Below are 21,459 nucleotides of genomic sequence, written 5' to 3'. Positions count from 1 at the left end.
TGATGGCTTTAGGCGACCCCTGTGTTTTGGTCGTTGGACCCCCGCCGGGGTCGCGACCCACAGGTTGAGAACCGCTGCTCTAGAGGACCACCACAAGGCATCTTTGGGCAAGTGAGGAATAGATCCTCCCACTTGGGGATAAGAACCTAAGTGTGCAGGACTTAGTGAGTATCTCATGCCTTTGGGTAAATTGTTTAAGGTACCTTTCCACTCAAGGCAGATGCAGCCTATACCAGGATGTAAAACTTGGCAAACAGAGGGTCGGCTGGCTCTCAGCCCCCATCGGCCCTCTTGCCTGGGAGCTGTTTTGCTGGTATACCTGTGCAGCCCTGTGCTGCCTCCCTCCCTCTCAGCTTTTGGTGGAAGGAAGGCAACACCAATAAAACAATTCATTCCATATGTATGTATAATAACTGGTAGAAGTATGATATCCCTCCCAGGTATTTAAGTTTGACTAGGATACATTCCCTTATCTCCCAAAAAACAGTCATTGGACATAAAAAAAATTGATAAAGTGTGGCAGGTGGTAGTGGGGATAATTTGTACGTAGACCTGTCGTTCATACTTTCACAGTCAGAGTTAAGTAGAAGGGTTTTTAAGGAGCTTAGATCTACCATCTCTACCTTTATGAACCTTGAAGAAAAAATAAAGGAGATTTTTTTTTTTAGTATTGAATAAAAGAGTTGAATTTAGCGTCGGATACCAAGCAGTTTGCTAAATGTTTCACAATTGCACCATTGTTTTCTCAGCTAATCAGCTTGCTTTTCTGCCTTGCCATCTAGGATGACCAAACCCCTCTGCACATTTCTGCCCGATTAGGGAAGGCAGATATAGTACAACAGCTGTTGCAGCAAGGAGCGTCTCCAAATGCAGCCACGACTTCTGGGTACACCCCACTCCACCTTTCAGCCCGAGAAGGGCATGAGGACGTAGCCGCATTTCTTTTAGATCACGGCGCATCTCTATCTATAACAACAAAGGTATGAAAGCAAGCCTTAGATTCCTGCTCTGTCCCTCAAAATACATCCTCCTTACAACTCCTGCCGTGTCCTCCAAAATATATCCTCCCTACAATTCCCTTGTACCTATTCCCAGTAACGGGTACAAAGGCTATATATTGCCACTAATACTTGGGATCCCTGGGTAGTAATAATGTGGCCAGCAAAGCCTGGGGGTGGGGGAGGTAATTTAAGGTATGTGTAAGTTTGTGTGTGTCTGGCTTGTCTGTTTTAAGCTTCTCAGTACATTATCTTCTAATGAAAACTTATTAATATCTAGAATCAGGATTTCTTGCATGTTATTTGATAGACTTAAACAATGGTTTAAAAACACAGCCAGAGATTTCTCTGGCTAAGGCCACATATACAAACTGCATTATCAAAGCTCAGTTGGTTGATACTTTTATAATACTTTCAAATCAGGATGGCAGTTTTTCTTGGGTTCGTTTTGTTTATTGTTTCTTTTATTACTATTGTCTGATTTTTGGTTTGTTTTTTTTTATGTCAACCTGATGCCTTAGATTGTAACATTCCACACAGTTGCTCTGCAGATGCAGAATATGTAATTTAGAGCTCATTTTCCTTATGATACTATGTAAACCTTGCAAGTGTGATAGGAAGATGAATTGGCCTATGGCATATCTTAGATAGAAATGTTGTTGCATCCCTTATTGCAGAGAATAAGAGAGGAGACCTATAATCAGTGCACAAGATATTAACAATAATTACAAATACTTGGCAAACTATCTGGAAAAAAATGGTGACTACCTCAAACTTCATCCCTTGTCACTCTTTAGGTTCTTTAGCAGAGTTGAGATGTAAGCTCCTGATTTCACTCAGTGTATGAAACAGACTAATGAGTTGTGGGTATTGAGTGTCCCAGCCTTCCACCAGCCCAGCTGCCCACTGGCTCTAGTTGACTGTAAATCTGATGAGGTCAAATGTGTTGAGGACCCTGCAGTCCTGTCTCGTACTTGGGACCCTCCCTAATGGTGCTTGCTGACTGACTACTTGATACTCAGATCCTTGTAGGAGTTGAGAGCGAGCGAGATTAGCTGCTCAACCTCAGTGTCCAACTCTACATATTATTGGGCTAGAACCATGTGTTATTTTTCAGTTTACTGGTGGTGCCTAAGGTATGAGAATCTCTGGCTTCTGCTCTTAAAGATCGGAACAAACACAAAGATATGTTTATACACGTGAAAATAGCAAAAGAGGAAGGGAAAGTCTCCAGACTTGCTCTGGGGTACCCTAGCCTGCCAAACCCAAAGTGCACCTGGAATCTAGAATCTATTCTTCCTACAACATGAAATCCTAAAATGGTCCTAGAATAAACCCCAGATCTAGTTCCCCAAATTCATCATACTTAGAAGACCAATTAGTCCCAGCATTAGTGGACTATTGTGGCCCAATCAGCAGACAGAGAAAAGTGTAAAATCCTGCTCTTCCTTGTTAGTAAGAGGACTCTTACCAACTTCTATCTACCAGTCTTGGTTCTAAATGCAGGCTTAACTTCTCTTCATTGTTAGACTAACTCATCAGTTCCAGAAAAGTGAAGCCTTTGTGTCATTTCTACCATTCATTATTTTTGTGTTTCCTTTTTCAGAAAGGATTTACTCCCCTTCATGTGGCAGCAAAATATGGGAAGCTTGAAGTAGCCAATCTCCTGCTGCAGAAGAGTGCGTCTCCAGATGCTGCTGGGAAGGTAGGGGGTCCGCAGCCACCCTGTGGAACAGGCCGCTTCCGTGGTAACAAGCCGAGCACTTGCTAATATTCACCAACAGCCACCTAAATTATAACCAAACTATGTATATATTTAAGTCTCATAGGACGAAGAGCATTTCGGAAATAGAAGGCAAATGCCGGGGTCCAAGTGTTGTGAAAACTAGAATGTAAATTACACTCTTCATTGTATCCAATCTAATACCATCTCCTAAATCTAGGCTTCTACTGTTAAGACGCTGTTGACACTGGTTGTTGTTTCTGCACGTGTTTTCAGAGCGGGCTAACTCCACTGCATGTAGCTGCACATTATGATAATCAGAAAGTGGCCCTTCTGCTTTTGGACCAAGGAGCCTCACCTCATGCGGCTGCAAAGGTACCTGTAATTCAACAGCATGCAGACAATGCCTGCCAGTGTCCATCTATCTCTGTATCTGCTTCCACTTCTCCATCTTCTGTAGCATCTTCCCAGTTTAGACTCCACCGAAAAAAATCACAGAAATATAAGCTCCTAGGAAATCTGTGCCTTCAGCTATTTAGTCATCTCGTGTGGTAGATGCTCAATAAATATTTACTTGTTGATTGATTTTCCTTGAAAATCCAGAACATCCTGCAACCTGGAGAAGAAATGGAGTTAATGGACCCTTTACCAGATTAAAAACAGAAGTGCAGCCTGAGGGTGTAAGAAAGTTCTGATTTGTCAAAGTTATAAAATATGTGTTACATTTTCCCCGGCCATAAAACAGTGACTTCAAATTATTTGTGTTTAATAAAATAAGTTGGGAGGTTTTGCTTATGTGTTTTTAATATTGCTGAAGAGAATCATTATTCTTATTGTCAAGGCATTATTGAGCAGTCGACAACCTAGATTTCCCAGAAAAAAAAAAAAGATGCATAAAGTATACAGCTTTCTTATCACTCTGGTATTGGGATTTGAGAGGTGAGTCATACAGAAGAGTTTATTGAAAGATAGCTAAATAGAGTCCTGTTGCTTTAGTAGGTTCTCTATTGTTGAGCAAGTGGCTGTGATCAAAGAACACTGGAATGATAGAAATACAATCTAAATGCTGTCCAGTCTTTCAGTAAATACTACTGGTTGAAGGAACTTTTTAGCATCCCTAATGCTTTTTGTATCTTTGTTTTACTCTTCCACTTTGGGGAAGCTTCAGTGCTCTTCTTTAAACTTGCTGTTTAGATCAAACCTCTTGTACACATAGATCAATGAACTTGGGCTATTTTAGATTACTTTGTATACTTTTAGAGAACAAGTTTTAGGTAGGCCCCTTCTTCATTTGCAGAATATGTTATCTTTGACAAGAAATTTTCCTCAGAATCACTTTTTAAGTCTTTCTCAAATATTTCTTGCCCCATCTGTTCCAGACTTATACTCCATGAAATAATCTACAATTTAAAGTCAAGCCCCCAAACTTGCTTTGTATTGGAATGCAGCTCTTCTTCCATAATTTTAGACTCTGACATTCTTTCTCACAACAACGAAAATCCATGTTTGACATTTTTTTTAATTTTTTTTAATTTATTTTTACATTTTTTTATTTATTCATTTTTTTAGAGAGAGGAGACACAGAGAGAGAAAGAGACAGAGAGAGGAAAGAGATAGAAAGAACAGAGGGAGGAGCAGGAAGCATCAACTCCCATATGTGCCTTGACCAGGCAAGCCTGGGGTTTTGAACCGGCGACCTCAGCATTCCAGGTCAATGCTTTTACCCACTGTGCCACCACAGGTCAGGCCATGTTTGACTTTTAAGAAAACTGTATCTTTAAAAAAAAGAAAGGAAGAAAGAAAGAAAGAAAGAAAGAAAAGGAAAGAAAAGAAAAGAAGGAAGGAAGGAAGGAAAGAAGAAAGAAAGGAAGAAAGAAAGAGAGAAAATGAAAGGAAAGAAAAGAAAGAAAGAAAGAGAGAGAAAGAGAAAAGGAAAGAAAAGAAAGAAAGAGAAAAGGAAAGAAAAGAAAGAAAAAGGAGGAAAGGAAAGAAAGAAAGAAAAGAAAGAAAAAGAAAGAAAAGAAAGGAAAGAAAGAAAGAGAAAAGGAAAGGAAAGGAAAGAAAAAAAAGAAAAGGAAAAAAGAAAGCAAGAAAGAAAGAAAGAAAAGGAAAGAAAAGAAAAGAAAAGAAAAGAAAAGAAAAGAAAAGAAAAGAAAAGAAAAGAAAAGAAAAGAAAGCCGGCATTGTTCAAAAAGGTGTCCTTTGAAGGATGACTAGATAAACAAAGTGTAGATTATTTATACAAAAAAGTATTATTCAGCCTTCAGAAGGAAATTCTGACACATGCTACAATATGGATGAACCTCAAAGACATTATGTTAAGAGAATTAAGCCAGTCACAAAAAAGGACAAATGTTATGTGGTGTCACTTATACAGAGGCAGAAAGTTGAATGCTGGTTGTCAGAGGCTGAGAGGAAGAGGATATGGAGAGTTAGTAGGTTTTTTTGTGTTTTTTGTTTTGTTTTGTTTTGTGAGAGACAGAGAAACAGAGAGCGGGACAGACAGACAGGAAGGGAGAGAGATGAGAAGCATCAATTCTTCTTTGTGGCTCCTTAGTTATTCATTGATTGCTTTCTCATATGGGCCTTGATGGGTGAGTGGGGGGCTACAGCAGAGCAAGTGAGACCTTGTTCAAGCCAGCAACCTTGAGCTCAAGCCAGCAACCTTGGGCTTCAAGCCAGCAACCCTGCACTTAAGCTGGTAAGCTAATGCTCAAGCCATACAAGCCTGTGGTCAAGCCGGCAACCTCAGAGTTTTGAATCCGGGTCCTCTGCCGACACTCTAGCCACTGCGCCACTGCCTGGTCAGGCAGAGAGTTTGTGTTTAATGGGGACAGATTTTCATTTTGGAGCTGGATGGTGCTAATTATTGGAGAACAATGTGAATATACTTAATGTATTTGAAAATAGTCAAAATGATATGTTTTATGTTGTGTGTGTTTTACTACTATATATTTTTAAAATAATAAGAATTTGTAATGAAATTTAATGCTGGTCCATTTATTTTAATATCCCTTTGAACCTAGGCCACTTTTTTTACATGATAAATAACCCTAGGTTCATGGTAGAAAACCAGTAAATAATTAATAGGGAAGTATTTATTTCTTACAGAGAAGCAGTTATTTGGGCACAACTATTCTAAAGTAGCAAGCAGTTTAGAATTGACAAGCATTACAAAATAAGTGCAACAAAATGAATCTACTCCACCTTTCCATCCACAAATGACTCTTAACAAGTCAATAGCTGGTATATCTGTAGGTTTTTTATAGCTATAAATTTGTTAAACAAGTCTTTTTATTCATGGTTTTGTATCTGCAATACACCTTTACAAAGAGTTAAAAAGTTCTTGAACTAATTCCTTATAACAGCCCCTTTGCCGTAAGCATATCTTTTACAGTCAATGGAACATAAGATTTTCTAAAGCAGGGGTCTCAAACTCAACTCAGCATGTGGGCCGCAGAGCAAGATCACAGCCATTCGGCGGGCCGCACTAGGTCTACAAAAGGCAACTGTTACGCAACACTTTTCTCACTGCAGTTGAAAACAAAAAAAAATCAGTACAACAAGCACAATCGTACATGCAGTTTACTCAGTGTCACAAAACGACCAGAAACTGTAGTTTGCATCACAACTGCTGTTAACTAAGCTAATATCTAGCTAGGATGCTAGAGAAATGAAAAATACAAGTAGGCCCCTAGGCTTACTTAATTTTATCCAAAATATTTTGAACTTCGTGGATTAGTCTGTGGGCCGCACAAAATTGTTCGGCGGGCCGCATGCGGCCCGCGGGCCGCAAGTTTGAGACCCCTGTTCTAAAGGGACATTCCTTCTCATTCACACTCCACAGTTGCCTGCAGAAGGGCCCCTATAATGCCATCTGTGCCCCATTTCCAACTAGCTCCACTTTCTGGGGCAGTGATCCTGCTCAGTGTTTTTAGACTTTGATCCTGAGCAAAGGCAATTCTATCACTTAGGGATTTGCTTCATTTGCTAAACAAAAGGCCTAGCATAATGGTTTAAACTGATGAGAGACTATTTTTCCCATGTCATAAACAATCAGGAGGTAGGCAGTCTTTTCGTTTTTCCCTCCAGAGATTTTTCCGGTCCTCAAGCTGCCAGGTCAGGTCCCTTTTGAAGCAACACAAGAAAGTCAGACAATTGGGTATTCCTAGAAGCTCCACCCAGCCATTTCTCTTTATATCTCATTGGTCACTTCTTTATGCAAGGGAAACTGGGAAATGTAGTTTTTCATCTGAACATACCATCAAAGTTTCATTTATTAAGAGGGAGAATAGAAATAGGGTAGGAAAATAACCTCCTTCACTCCAGGGAACTCAGTAATTCCTGAATTCTGCCAGTGGTGACCAATGAGGGACAAGGGCTCAACAGGTCATGATTAGCATATGACAGCGTTGACCTCAGTGTTAATTAACTCTTCCTTAATTCACATTCTTGGTTCTTATGTCATGCTTTTTTTCTTACCCTTTCTTCTCTTTTGTAGGATTGACAACATATATTCTTAGCCATACTTGTCCTAGAAACAGGATGTAATTTTAGGTAATTTGAGATAGGGATATCTGAAAAGTAGGTGGGCTTCTGTAATCCATTTTAGCCTGAGCTGTTTCCTGAGGCAGATGCTCCACAAGAGGGTTGGCTTCAGTTTAGGCATAACCTGGGCACTGATTATGGAAGGGACAGGAGCCTTAACTTATTCTTTGTCAGATTTCTCTTTCATACAATATACAGTATATTTGTTAATGTTCATCAGCGGAGATAAATTCTTGGAAAACTATGATGGAAAATTGTAATGTAAATATGTTTCTTTTGATCATTTAAAATTACATTTGCTTTTGTTTTCATCTTAAAATAAAGAAACACACATGCCAAGTAGTTGGTCCTCTACATCAAGAGGAGGAAAAAAAATTAACATTATTCTACAGTTGAATCTCTCACTACTGTATTTTTCTTCTGATAAATGCTTGTGTCTCCTTTAGTGTGGCAAATAAGAATCATTTTACTTTCTGGAAATTAGAAAGATCTGAGGAACTTTAAAAATCCCATTATAGATCTAAAGGTGAACTATTTCTTCACTATTTAAATGTTTCTAAAGCCTTTTAAGATTAATTTTCCATTCTAAAGTAATACCATGATTTGTTTTCCCCTTGCTTTACACTTTCCTTTGTATTTCTGGGAAGGAGCTCAGATAGAGCCCCGAGTAGTAATGGGTAACCTGTCTGGAGTCAGCGTGCATTACAGAGATGCCAGAGCTTCTCTAGATTAGTGGCTTTAAAATTTAAGAATTGTTGGCGAATTAGAAGTAATCAAGAGGCTTGTCATATCTTAGAGGTGATCTACCTTTAGGCCAGGGGTCCCCAAACTTTTTACACAGGGGGCCAGTTTACTGTCCCTCAGACCGTTGGAGGGCCGGACTATAAAAAAAATAAAATATGAACAAATCCCTATGCACACTGCACATATCTTATTTTAAAGTAAAAAAACAAAACGAGAACAAATACAATATTTAAAATAAAGAACAAGTAAATTTAAATCAACAAACTGACCAGTATTTCAATGGGTACTAAAAATAAGACAGCCCCCATCTTTTGGGGGTAAAATTCATATAAGACAGGCTCTTATAATAGAGGAAACATGGTGAATAGTAATGTGGGGGGAGACTTTTGGGCAAAGGGAGGTTATAGGGGCCATTATGTTGTTGTACATTTGGGGGAGTATGAGGGCCATTGTACTGTGTAGTAATGGTTATAGTGCTTTGCCTTTCTTTCTACTTCTGCTGTTATTTCACACTGTTTCCGGTGATATGGGGCGCCTTAGCTGCAGACCGGATGTGCTGTCATATGACATGCTCCGGAGCCATGACGTGTGAGTCCCCGCGTCACCGGAAGTAGTACTGTAAGTGAACGATGCAGCGCTTTGCAGCGCTGCCACATACAGTGCTCCTCTCACTGACCACCAATGAAAAAGGTGCCCCTTCCGGAAGTGCAGCGGGGGCGGATAAATGGCCTCAGGGGGCTGCATGCAGCCCGTGGGCCATAGTTTGGGGACCCCTGCTTTAGGCTTTGAGAAGTGACCAACTTGGAAGTTATATCAGGAGCAAAAGCAGTAAAAACAATGACAAGATGGGTGATAAGAAGCTAAACTCTATTTTGCTTTACCATCCTAATTAGCTAGTGTTAGACTTATTGACTAATCGGATTTCCTATTTTAATGCACTACTTTGTGAATCTTCCTTTTAATGCAGGGGTGGGGATGATGATGGCTCACCCGTCCTGTCACTCACTGTAGAGTTGGGCTCAGTCCAAAGTTCTAGTTTCTGAAGGCAATCACTAAAGGGTGTGTCTGAGCGGAGGACCAAATGCCTCCCAGGTCAGCTGGAGTTTCCAGATGGCAATAGCTCAAAACTAAAAATAGGGATATAAAATCTTCTACTCTGGCAGAGGCTGGTTTCAGAAGGGTCTGGAAGTGGCATTTCCATTTTCATGGGTTGATACCCAACAGCTTAAATCATCTCTCTACAATCTATTACAGAAAGAATGTTTTCCAAGTGCGAAATGCTCTAATACTAGGACATGCAGTGACTCAAATATGAGCGTTAATTGAGCCCCACTGCCTCCTTTGTTGTTTCTGATGCACCCAAGTGGCTTGGAAGAATTGTGAGTGATCTGTTGTCTGGATATGGAGTCTGGATATGGATCGTATTCCCAAACATAAATCCTTGGGTTCTATTTTTTTCTCTAAACCATCTATTCTATAAAAATCAGTCTAATTTTTATTGGCATATTTTATATAGTCAGATTCATGCTCACATCAAAATATAATCTTGCATTTCTCTGTTAAATGACTGAGAGCCAGGATAGGGTCCCCTAAGGCAGAGGACTCTGAAGACTCCTGGGGCACAGCTAATTAATTATTTGTTGAAGGAACTTGATTGCCTCTGAGCATTTAAAGTCAGCCGAGAGAAGGATCAGAGAATGTTCTGAAAGCTCTAGTAAGCTTGACTCATTCTGAGGATTTTCCAGTCATTGTGAGATATTAGACATACAAAGACAAATATAACACAATGCATACCTTCAATAAGTTTATATTTTAGTAGGAGGAGACACATATGTAAATAATAATAAATACTAATAAATATCTAAGATAGCCACTAAATATCTCCAGGAGTTTGGTTGGAGTCAGTCAAGTGGGGAACAGGTGTAGGAGGGGAGGGGGGATGTAGGAGACTTCACGAGGGTGTGACCCTTGAGCTGAAACTTCAGTTGATAGAAGCTGGCCCAGAGGGCATGTTGGGGAAAGTATTTTTGGTAGAGTAGGCAAGACAGAAACATGAGCTCTATGTTGTTTTGGGGACGAGTGCATCTGAAGCATAGCATAGAGACTAAAGTTTTGTTAAAAAGGCAATCAAAGGACCATATAGGGGTAGATTATAACATTCTGGCTATCATAAAAATTAAAAATTTCAACCGATAAGTAATAAATGGCCATCAGCAAGATTTTCAAGGTGGAAGAAGGAATCTGAACATGTCTCATGTTGGTTCTTGTTTCCTAGTAGGTTTTCCTGTCACTCCAGTTTAAATAAAGCAAGTAAATATTTGAGCATCTACTAATGTAAATGCCTGTAAGAGACACCCTGTAATCCTTTTGTAAAACGGGTGGTACTCTGACTCTTACATTAAACTGTGTATAAGTATTATATTTTCCCTGGCTAGATGTGGGAGACATGAGGACAGAACATTAATGGCACTGCTTGATTTACCGGTATTTGCTTATTTAATCGTGATTTTTTTTTTTTAACCATCAAAAAATAATCAATGGAAAGAGGGGCATACTATTTGAAAATGTACTGCACACATTTTTATCTTGTTACTGGACATGTGACCAAGTGATTTGTGTTGACAGAATGGTTATACACCACTACACATCGCTGCCAAAAAGAACCAGATGGACATAGCAACAACTCTGCTGGAATATGGTGCTGATGCAAACGCAGTTACCCGGCAAGGAATTGCTTCTGTCCATCTTGCAGCTCAGGAAGGACACGTGGACATGGTGTCACTGCTCCTCAGCAGAAATGCCAATGTGAACCTGAGCAATAAGGTAACCTTTTCTTTCTCTGCAAAGTATACAGTACAACAAATCTTACCGCCCAGAAAGGTTATTAAAAAGGCATGAAAAATTGGGGCCAGATAGAATAGAATGTGTAGAGGGTCATATTGCAAAGATGTTTACTGAAGTAGTATTTATCATAGCAAACATTTGTAAGTGATCTGTTTAAACAATAAAAGAATGGCAGGTCAATAATTGCAATGTCATTCAGTTGAGCAGCATATAGTCATAAAAATGCAATCCACAAAGTTTATTTAAAAACATGAAATTTTGTTATAATGTTAATTCAGAGAACAGCATTGTTCCCTCACCAGAATGTAGCAAGTAAGGAGTTATAAATGGTAGCCTGTTGACTCATTCCACAAACATGTTTTGAGCACCTACTCCTTGCCTGTCCTAGTTTAAGTTCTAGGTTACAAAAAAAAATTGGAAACAGTGCCACCAGAGAATTCATTTTAATAACAGAAATTTAAAGTAGCTATCTTATTCAATGGATTGAAAAGGTTGTTAGCTTTCACATTTTGTCTTTGTATGGAAGTTGGCAGTTCTGAGGAACTTGTAAGGACTGATCCCAAAGTCCTTCAAACTGCCATCCTTGTATTGACATTCCTATTATTAATATATATATATATGAAGTAGCAGAGTTTTATGAAACAAAATGAAAATTTCACCCACAATTGACCAGAGGCATATATTGCGATATCATTGCATTTTCATAGAATTAGGGTTTGCTGACTACTTATGAATCTGAGATCATTCCAAAACACAGGACAGATGTTCCTAAGTCTTCAAATAATGCAAACCCTGCAAGAATGCCCCCAAATTCTTGATAATCTAACCCCCCGGACATTTAGCTTTGCCTCGCCAATTAGTAATGGTCCAGCCGTGGTGTTTCTCAGCTGTAGCTCAGATATTGAAGTAGAGGTTCAACAAAGGAATAGTTAACAGGAATAAATAATATGTAATTTAATTATTTTTAAAATATGTGGCCAGTGTTTCAGAATCACAGAGGGTTTGAATCCTAAGTCTGGTTTATTGGAGATGCCATTTGGGCAATTTATGTGAGCTCAGCCTCCTTTTATCCTCTAGTAAGTAAAGACAATATTTACTTCACAGAAGTGTCATGAGGATTAACTGGATAACACTCAGCACCTTCTAAGTAGAAAAGAGTAATCGTATTCATTTTGGACTTTGCACAATTTTGAAAAAAGTTTACTCTGCACTAATCTAAATCCCCAAGGCTGTAATTTAACAAAATCTGTAGACCAAAAGACTTACATAAGAGACCAGGAAAACCTTTCTTGAAGTTTTTAGTATCTTGAAAATTCATTTTGATCGTTACTTTTTCACTTCATTTTTTTCTGGAGTATCAATTTGATTTTCTCATATCTTTTTAAAGGTCCCTTTTAGGAATGCCTGTTTCAGCATGAATGGGAATCATAAAGCAATTTCAAATAGTCATTATAATCAAGATTTGCTCGAGCTTTTGAATAATCAGTATATAAACCAACCTTAAAAGAATTTGCTGAAAAATTCAACTTATTTAAATGAGGTAGAGAAGCTGCCCATTGCAATTGAAGTACATTTTGTCATCCACTAAACTAGAGTATATTTTCTCTTGTGAGCCCAGAATATTGTAGCTCATTAATTCTCCCAGAAACCATATAAAACTCAACAGTTGATTTAACAGGTTAACATTTTCAGTAGGTTTGTTATGAAATACAATGTGATTGACTTTTTCTTTTCTTTAAAACACTCCAGTCAGTGGTTCAACATCTACTGTGTGTGTGTGTGTGTGTGTGTGTGTGTGTGAATTCACATTAGAATCATGGAATATTTTTTGTCTGAAAATACTTTAGAAAGAATTTATCAGTGTTTGCTTTAGTAGACTGGACATCAATCAGGCAGCTTTGAACAACAAAAGACATACATCATCAACCATCAGCCACCTTCCTGCATAGATATAAGCAGGGATACTTCCAAGGAAATTGTCAAGTGCAGATCAGCTGGCCTCCCATTAACACATGGTACTTAAGGAACTTTCAAGAACTTTGCAGAACCAAGAAGCCATCTAGTACAATAGCAGGTGTAAATTTTTGTAAATCTTTGTTTCCCTTCTCAACTCGTCATTTTCTGTAAAGTATTCAATGAGCCCCCGTGTGAAAACAGATTATCAGCAGAACTTTATCATCCAATAGGGAACTCTGACAGTTTTTCTGTCCGTCTTCCCTACGCGGCTCGAGTATTAAACACCAGTTACTGCCCCTCCACTCCTGCCGCCTACACATCCACCTTTCCTTGTAACCCTAGACTTTATTTCCTTGCTATAAAGTAAATATTAACCAAAAACATTTAACTTTCATGAAAATTTATAGTGAACTGAACACTTTATTGCTTTATTTCTTTCCTTACTGGTAATCTGCAGTTCCCAGCCGTTTAAAGGAAAGGAGACTGTGAACCTAAGTTATTGCTAAAGTGCTGGTGTCTGGCTTGCTTTGATGTTGCTTTTGATGTTGCTGTTCCCTCACATGGATTGTTGTCGCCCACAAGTAGCTATATTTCTTCAGAAAGCAAATACATTGTTAAACAGAGCTGTTGCGACTCTGACTTGGTGCTGTTCTCTCTTTTCCCAATGAATGCCACTTTTAAAATAACCAATGGTTGAAACCCCATAAAATATTAACTAATAGCTTCTGAACTCGAATGGGGCTGTTTTAACTATCACTCTATTTTTTTAATCTTTTAAACTAAAATCATGAATATAAAAATAATTTTTTCTTTATTGAATATATTCTGTTTTACCTAAAGATGTTTGCTTTTTTGGTTTCATCGATTAGTAGATGGGTTAAAAGCTGGATACTCAACACTGGTTCTATAGAGATTAAACATACATTTGCAGCAAGAAGCACACGGGGGTTTGAGGAAGACAGACAAGAAAACAAGGTTTAAAATCAGGGTTATGTTGATCTTTATAGAGCAGGTGTGTAGATAAATGTAACAATGAGGCCCTTTGTAAGACGGGGGGAAGGAAGCCTGAGAAAGTTGGAAATGACTCTGTCACAGGCAGATGGGTAACCCACAGCATGCATGAACAGACGGGGACAGGAGAGAGAGTCGAGGGCACTTGTCAGAGTGCATTTCCCAAAGTGTGCTGATAATGCTCTGTAAAGTATCGTCAGAGTTTTGAAAAATCTTAAACTTAGAATAGGTGACCATGACACTTACAAAATGTTATGGTTAATAATACTTGTTTCCTCTAAAGTAGAACATGGAACATTGTTCTAAGGTGATGTCATTGTTTGGATGGTGACATTAGGGCCCTGGCTTATTTTGCTTGGCGTTCAAGTGAATAAAATACATCAGTCCTTTTATTCAGTTTGAGTGAGCTTCTTCCAAAATTCTGTAGACATTATTAAAAAGTCAAGTACGGATTACCCTTCCTGGGTCCATAATTTGTTCGACAGACTAGGAACCCCTTAAATAATGTGCAGCATCTAGAGGGTTCTGAACCCTTTCTGAGGCTACTTTTGGTTCAGTACTTTAATCTGAAAAATAAGTCAAGTTGATGTTCTCATTGCACAGATGGTAAAGTGTAAGAAAGATAGCCTCCAGTATTAACTTCTGTACTCATCAGGGATGAAAGAAAATAAGGTAGAAGCACTTACACTAACTCACTTCCTCTTAATTATTATTTATGAAAAAAATATTTCACAACGCCAAGGATTTTTAAACTAAGCCATAGTCTTAATGATTTCTTCTTTTTTTCTTTTTTGCCATGAGAACAACCGCATAGTCTACATATTCTGGGATACATTCGGTTCAAATATTTGTGAGTTTTCAGTATTATATTTAATGGAGAAAATATTATTACATATCAGTATTCAATTTATAAATGATTTTTATTTTAATGTTTTTTTTGCCAAAGCTAGTAATACTAGTAATGTATTAAAATTGCATACTTTTGCTATTTTTAAAAACATGAACACTGAAGTACGTAGGAGAAATGATATAATGCCTGTGATTTGCTTTACAATACTGTGCAAAGGGAAAAGGAAATAGGGCTTAATGAAACAAGTGTAGGAAAACCTTATTGATTATGGAGTCTGTGGTGAGTACTGAGTTCAGTCCATTCCCTCCACTTCTGAGTGCTTAAAATTTTCCCATTAAGCCTGTAGATAACAATGTTGCCCAAGTGCTAGTATATGAACTTATTCTCCAGACTTTGTTTAACCTAGAAGTTCTAGCCTTGCTCTCCCGGAATTTATGACCTGTTTCTCAAACATGCCTGTGTGTCCTACACCCGCACCTAGAAGATGACGGTACTTTGACTCTTGCAGAGTGGCCTGACCCCACTCCATCTGGCTGCTCAAGAAGACAGAGTGAATGTGGCTGAAGTTCTCGTAAACCAAGGCGCACATGTGGATGCCCAGACAAAGGTAAACAAAAAGATTGTGCCCCTACAAAGTGTCATTCAGTGACCTCTGATCTAAGCACGTATAATTGTATATGAGAAAAAACAAATCCCCAATCATATCTTTTATACATAGTATTTCAAATGTGTATCTAAGCAAGGGACACTCAAGTCTCTGATTATAGTGTCCCAGGTGCTTTTTATCTTTGATGACCTGGGTATTGGTTTGTTTTCTTTAGCTGCACATCAATATCCTTCTGCGTTAACACTATTGATCTTTGTTACAGTCTCTGCTCTTTAAGAGCAAAGTGTGAAAGCTTGTATCTCTCTTAAGTTTTGTGACTGATGTAAAAAAAAAATGCACATAGGAAAAATTATCAGTAATTTGTAACTTCTAACTTTGTGTGTGTATATGTCTACGAAACAGGATAAATGAAATTTTATTCTACTATTAGCCCTGGCCAGTTGGCTCAGCAGTAGAGCGTTGGCCCAGTGTGTAGAAGTCCTGGGTTCGATTCCCAGCCAGGGCACACAGGAGAAGCGCCCATCTGCTTCTCCACCCTTCCCCCTCTCCTTCCTCTCTATCTCTCTCTTTTCCCCTCCTGCAGCCAAAGCTCCACTGGAGCAAAGTTGGCCTGGGTGCTGAGGACGGCTCCATGGCCTCTACCTCAGGCACCAGAGTGTCTGCAGTCGCAACGGAGCAATGCCCCAGATGGGCAGAGTATCGTCCCCTGGTGGGCATGCCAGGTGGATCCCGGTTGGGTGCATGCAAGAGTCTGTCTGACTGCCTCCCTGCTTCTAACTTCGGAAAAATACAAAAAAAAATTTTTTTTTATTCAACTATTAATACCTGCTAAATTCATTTTGGTGTGTGTGGTCACTGGTCACTGGTCTCTCTCCCAAAGTAGCTCTTTTAAATCTATATATATATATATATAGATTAATCTCACATAACACCACAATTTTAAGCTCAGATAAGAAAATATATTTTGAGATGTCATCAAAGATATGATTCATATTAATCTCATTTCCCTGAACATTCTCTTGCAGTGCTTAATTTGGTACCTTTTCATATCAAACTTGTTTTATCTACTCTAAAATACAGCTCTTCTTTCTTTCTATGTGTCACATTTTTGACATAAAAAAGAATGCTTATTGAGTAATATGTTACAAATACAACGATGTCTGTGTGTGGTATAGATTCTGAGGTCTATGGGCAGACAGTGGAGATATTCATAATACAGAGCATCACAAGGAATTAGCCAGGTTGAAAGGTGGGCAGACACCAAATGCAGACTGCATTTAGGGACTAGCACAGACAGAGCTGACCCAGGGACACACAGTTTGGATAGTGCTGTGGCTCTAGGGCTGTGGCTCCTCCACACATACTGTGTTCGGTCAGACAGAAGCTGCCTGAAAGAGCCCTGACCAGGCAAGATCCTTTAAGCATTTTAAACTCTGTGTCAAAATGGGAAAGCAAATATAATGGTCCCTGGCCAGGAAAGCCCTAGGCAGAGCTCTGAAGCAGGCAGTCTCCGCCCTGCTTTCTGAACTGTGCTTGCCCCTGGGAACTGCATGGCCACGTTTGGTAGCCTGGTGGTGCAGCCAAACTTCACTACTTTCCTATCAAACTTCTCATTCTAAAAAATCTCGTTGTCTTTAGCCTTGAATATCTTCTTAGGTAGCTAAGCATTTTACGAAGAACCCAATAAAAGCAGTGGTAGTATCTGAATGATTTCTTATTACTTTGTATTTTGAAAATAACAGCATTTTGGCCTGACCTGTGGTGGCCCAGTGGATAAAGCATCGACCTGGAAATGCTGAGGTCGCTGGTTTGAAACCCTGGGTTTGTCTGGTCAAGGCACATATGGGAGTTGATGCTTCCAGCTCCTCCCCACCTTCTCTCTCTGTCTCTCTCTCCTCTCTAAAATGAATAAATAAAATAAAATTAAAAATTAAAAAAAAAAAATCCTCAAGGGTTGTAACAGTTACAACTCTGTTTTAAAAAAATAAATAAATAAATAACAGCATTTTTATTCAGAAAAAAAGATGGAATTTAGCATATATTTATTATTTAGCTTTAATCATTTTATTTCAAAGACCTCTCTAGAAATTTGCAATTTCACTGTAAATGTATTCGCCCTGTTTTATTCCGTTTACGCACACGTACACATACAGACTTAAACACTTGTTGGTTCCCTCTCTCTTTTTAGATTAAAATGACTAGAAGATGTGGACAGGGTTAAGGTTTTCAATATTCTTTTTGCCTTAACACATCCAAGGCTGCACCAGAATTCAGGCAGGACGTTGGCGGCGATTCCCATGGGCAGGTTGGAAAGAAAGAAAGGTGTCCCTGCCCCTTCTGCTTCCAGTTTGCATACATGACCCTCAGGTTAAAGTCTCAGGTCTCCACCAGGGTTTCCTTCTCACCCAGCCCAACTCAGGTCACAGTCAGCATTTTTGCACTGATTACAGTATTTTTGAAATATGTATCTTCCCTGCCCTTTACAAGTGATGCACTTCGGAAAGCATCTGACTCTTAAAAATTCTTTTTCCTTTCTTGCTCTTTTCAGCAAAGGTCACAACATTAAAAAAAAAAAAAAAAGTGAGGCTGGGATTATTCCATAGTTGACTAGAGCAGGACAAAAAGAAGTTTGGACTGGCTTCTTAACCTTGTGAAGAAGGTTAAGATATGGGATATATAACCTTGTATTATATCCCATGAACTTTCAGAGTCTCGCTGGTAGAGAGGACAGCTCCACAGAGACTAGAGACCGAATGTGTGGTACCATTCAATTCATTGGCTTAAATTAAAAAGTAGATGAGAAGGTATGAGTGTGAGTACATTAAACTACTTAAAATGATCTAATACATTTGTTTTTGAAAAATGTGTTTAGCACAAGAGCTGTTAGAAGCATCATTGCTTAGCTAACTTGAATAAAATCTTGAAGAGCTTCTTAAAATTCAGATGAAAAAAAATCTATTTTCTGTGTTTGTTGGCTTGGGATCAGATTCTTTACCACTGAACTTGGGAATGATTTTATTTCCGTCAGTTAAGCTCATTGTGCTGAGAACTGATTGTAGAAAAGTATTTTCAGGCCCCCCTCTCTAAGTAGCATTCTGATTTCTAATGCAGTATCCTGCATTCCTCCGTGGCAGGGAAGCGCCATGCAAAACAGGCAAGTGGATTCTGACCACCGTTACTGGTCATGAAGTAGCTTTAGGGGCTCTAAGTCAGTCACATAGACACGCAGTTATGGTAAGCACTTCCACAGGAGTCTGGTCAGTGTGGCTGCACTGATGGTTCAGTTCACGGAACAAAGTGTGGCCAGAGTCAGCTGTTTATGGCAGCACATCCTGGGAAAGTGCCTTCACTGTCCACAACGGGCTATGGTCTGGGCATCCCCTCCTCAAAATCAAATATATCCATTTGCCAGAGGCGTTAGTTTCAGCTGCTATGTCAAGAATACCATAGACTGGAGAAACCGTCATTGCTCACAGCTCTGGAGGTTGGAAATCCAAGATCAGTGGTCTGATAAGGGCCCTCTTCTGGATTTGCAGGTGGCCCTCTTCTCATTGCACCCTCAGATGGTAGAGAGCAGAGAGAATAGATGGCCAGTCTGTCTCTTCATATAAAGCACCGATCCCATCCATGAGGGGAACACCATCATAACCTGGTTATCTCACAAAGTCCCCATCCCCAAACACCATCACGGTGGGGAATCGAGTTTCAACGTACTCATTTTGAGGACGCATTCAATCTACAGCCCAAAATCACCATAAAGACATAGTAGTGCCATCACATATGAGATACAGACTCTTGAAAACATGGACTACCGTGCCCGCCCATTAGAACTGTGATAAAAATTTGGTGTTCTCCCTGTTAGCAATCTGGAATTGCCAGTGTCATCATAAACAGAGATTGGACATGGCACTGAATCTGTGTGGCTGTGTATGGGACAACGTATCTATCTAGAAAAGTATCTGAAATACTCTTATTTCAAAAAAATCATTGTATAGAATACACACATTATATATTTCTAATCAGATAGAATTTATAACCCCTCAGGCATCCCTAGGCATTCATTTGAGAAACATTACATTGCTTTGTCTAATCAGTGGTTTTCCAGCTGTGGTACTATAGTTAGCTAGGCAGGACACTTTAACTAGAGCGTTTATACCTAGATCAGGTTCAAACTTCTTAGACCTCCTGAACTCACTGTCATGCATTCTGATCGTCATCTTCTGCCTTGTATTATTATTCAGCCACTTCATTTCTTAACCTTGATTTTGCACTTTCAGAGAATAAAGTTTTCAGTAAATTCTAGTCCGAGCCTTTCTGTAAAACACTTTTCTGCCCCTCAACAAGAAGCCACTGGGTCAGTCTACCCCGGCTGTCAATCACTTCTTCTTCCCTTCCAGTCTTGAAAAGCTATTAGGAGAACGGATTCAGCTGGTGCAAGAGAGAACACTTTGCGAAGTGATATATATTACTATTTACACATTACATGGTATTATTATTTATACCTAAGACTAGCTCTGAGAATTATCAAGGATGTTTTTTGTTTGTTTTATTATAGGGGAAAATTATTTCTGTCAGCTCAAAAAGAAAGGTCAAGTAACAGTTTTGCCTCTGTTTAGGATATCTGCTCTGAAAGTGTACTTATGATGTTTGTTTTTAAAAATATATAATTACAGATGGGATACACACCACTACATGTGGGTTGCCACTATGGAAACATAAAGATTGTCAATTTCCTGCTCCAGCATTCTGCAAAAGTGAATGCCAAGACAAAGGTAAACTCCTTTCTCCTGTATATCCATCCAAGTCACCAATTGTGTCCAAAGAAGTGTGCCTCATTTCTTCTCTCTTCCTTCTACAGAACGGGTATACACCATTACACCAGGCGGCTCAGCAAGGACACACACATATAATCAACGTCCTACTTCAGAACAATGCCTCCCCCAATGAACTCACTGTGGTAAGAGCCAAGGGCCAGCTAGGGAAGAGGTGGGCCTGGGCACTAGAATCTTACATTTTCCATTGTGCACCAGTGTTGTTCTTTTACTTTCAGTAATAGGCATGGACAAGTACTCAGTAGAATGAAGGGGAAAGGACTATAATATATTGTGATCTTTCCAGAGAGAGAGATAGAGTTGTGATTAGTGTTTCACATTTGAAAACCACTGATTGCCTTGCCACCTAGTAGGAAGTTCATAATAAGAAGAAATATGAGTTTGTTTCTTTGATTACTTAGGACTTTATTGACCTCTTGGATTCTGCCTGTAGCAGCTCAGCCTCTGCTACATGAGTAGGAACAGGTTAGGTGGGTTTCATGCAACGAGTATCTCTGATGAAACAATGGGATGGGACTGATGAGACACTCACCTAAGGATTTGAATAGGTGAAACATGTAGAAGCATACAGGCACTGAGACATGTGGAGTGACTTGTTAATTCATGGTCCACCTTTGCCTCCTGCTAGAATGGGAACACTGCCCTCGCCATTGCCCGGAGGCTTGGCTACATCTCAGTGGTCGACACGCTAAAGGTCGTGACAGAAGAGACCATTACCACAACGGTAAGTAGTGGGTGCTGGACATGGCTACCTTAAGAGCCATTTCTCAGGTATTCCCGGGGCTTTTAGGGATGAGCCTTCTTTCCTCTATTCATAAGCTATGAGCCATCTTCCCAGATGTTGTCACTTCAGCATAGCAAAACTCTCATTTCTGGTATTAAGAAAACTTTAAGACACCAAAAAAATACCCTTTAAAAGTTGCCTTAGTAACTAGAGAGTTTTTAATTCCATATAAAGCCAAATGCATTTATTTGTTTTGATATTTTTAAAAGTTTTAATGAAATGAAGGCAGACATGTTTTAATGTCATCCTTCTTTGGCAACGTGAGAACATTAAAAATTCTAAATTAGTTCTTTGAAATATTTTAACGCATAAATGATAATAGACGCACCGGTGTCATTTTATAAAAGATTACATTGTTATCAAAATAAAACATCAGAGACAGGATCAAATTGATTGTTACCACCACTCTCACTCACCTTGCAGACACCTGTTGGAGTTTTCATAGGGATAAACAATAGCTACTCTGTTCAAATTTAAGATAAATCTTTACCAGGAGGCCTTATTGCATCCAATATGCCTTTATAATCTGCGGTCTCTAGTATAAGTTATTTTTTAACCCCAT

General features: G+C 39.1%; 1 protein-coding gene across 23 annotated transcripts in view; it reads left to right on the top strand.

Moving 5' to 3' along the window:
- Positions 1–21,459, top strand: part of ANK3 (ankyrin 3) — a 755,326-nt gene that overhangs the window by 592,236 nt on the left and 141,631 nt on the right. For 20 of the 23 annotated variants that reach the window (XM_066348428.1, XM_066348429.1, XM_066348430.1 and 17 more), the window contains 8 exons: positions 783–980; positions 2,605–2,703; positions 2,998–3,096; positions 10,639–10,836; positions 15,183–15,281; positions 19,955–20,053; positions 20,140–20,238; positions 20,742–20,837. In XM_066348428.1, the coding sequence (XP_066204525.1) occupies positions 783–980; positions 2,605–2,703; positions 2,998–3,096; positions 10,639–10,836; positions 15,183–15,281; positions 19,955–20,053; positions 20,140–20,238; positions 20,742–20,837 (987 nt within the window). The remainder of the gene's footprint in view (positions 1–782; positions 981–2,604; positions 2,704–2,997; positions 3,097–10,638; positions 10,837–15,182; positions 15,282–19,954; positions 20,054–20,139; positions 20,239–20,741; positions 20,838–21,459) is intronic. The other 3 variants (XM_066348437.1, XM_066348442.1, XM_066348444.1) reach the window with 1 other exon arrangement.

Source organism: Saccopteryx leptura, chromosome 9 (assembly GCF_036850995.1).
Source record: "Saccopteryx leptura isolate mSacLep1 chromosome 9, mSacLep1_pri_phased_curated, whole genome shotgun sequence".
NCBI classification, from domain to species: domain Eukaryota; kingdom Metazoa; phylum Chordata; class Mammalia; order Chiroptera; family Emballonuridae; genus Saccopteryx; species Saccopteryx leptura.
Note: the sequence above shows the minus strand (reverse complement) of the source record. Positions and strands in the feature narration are given on the sequence as shown.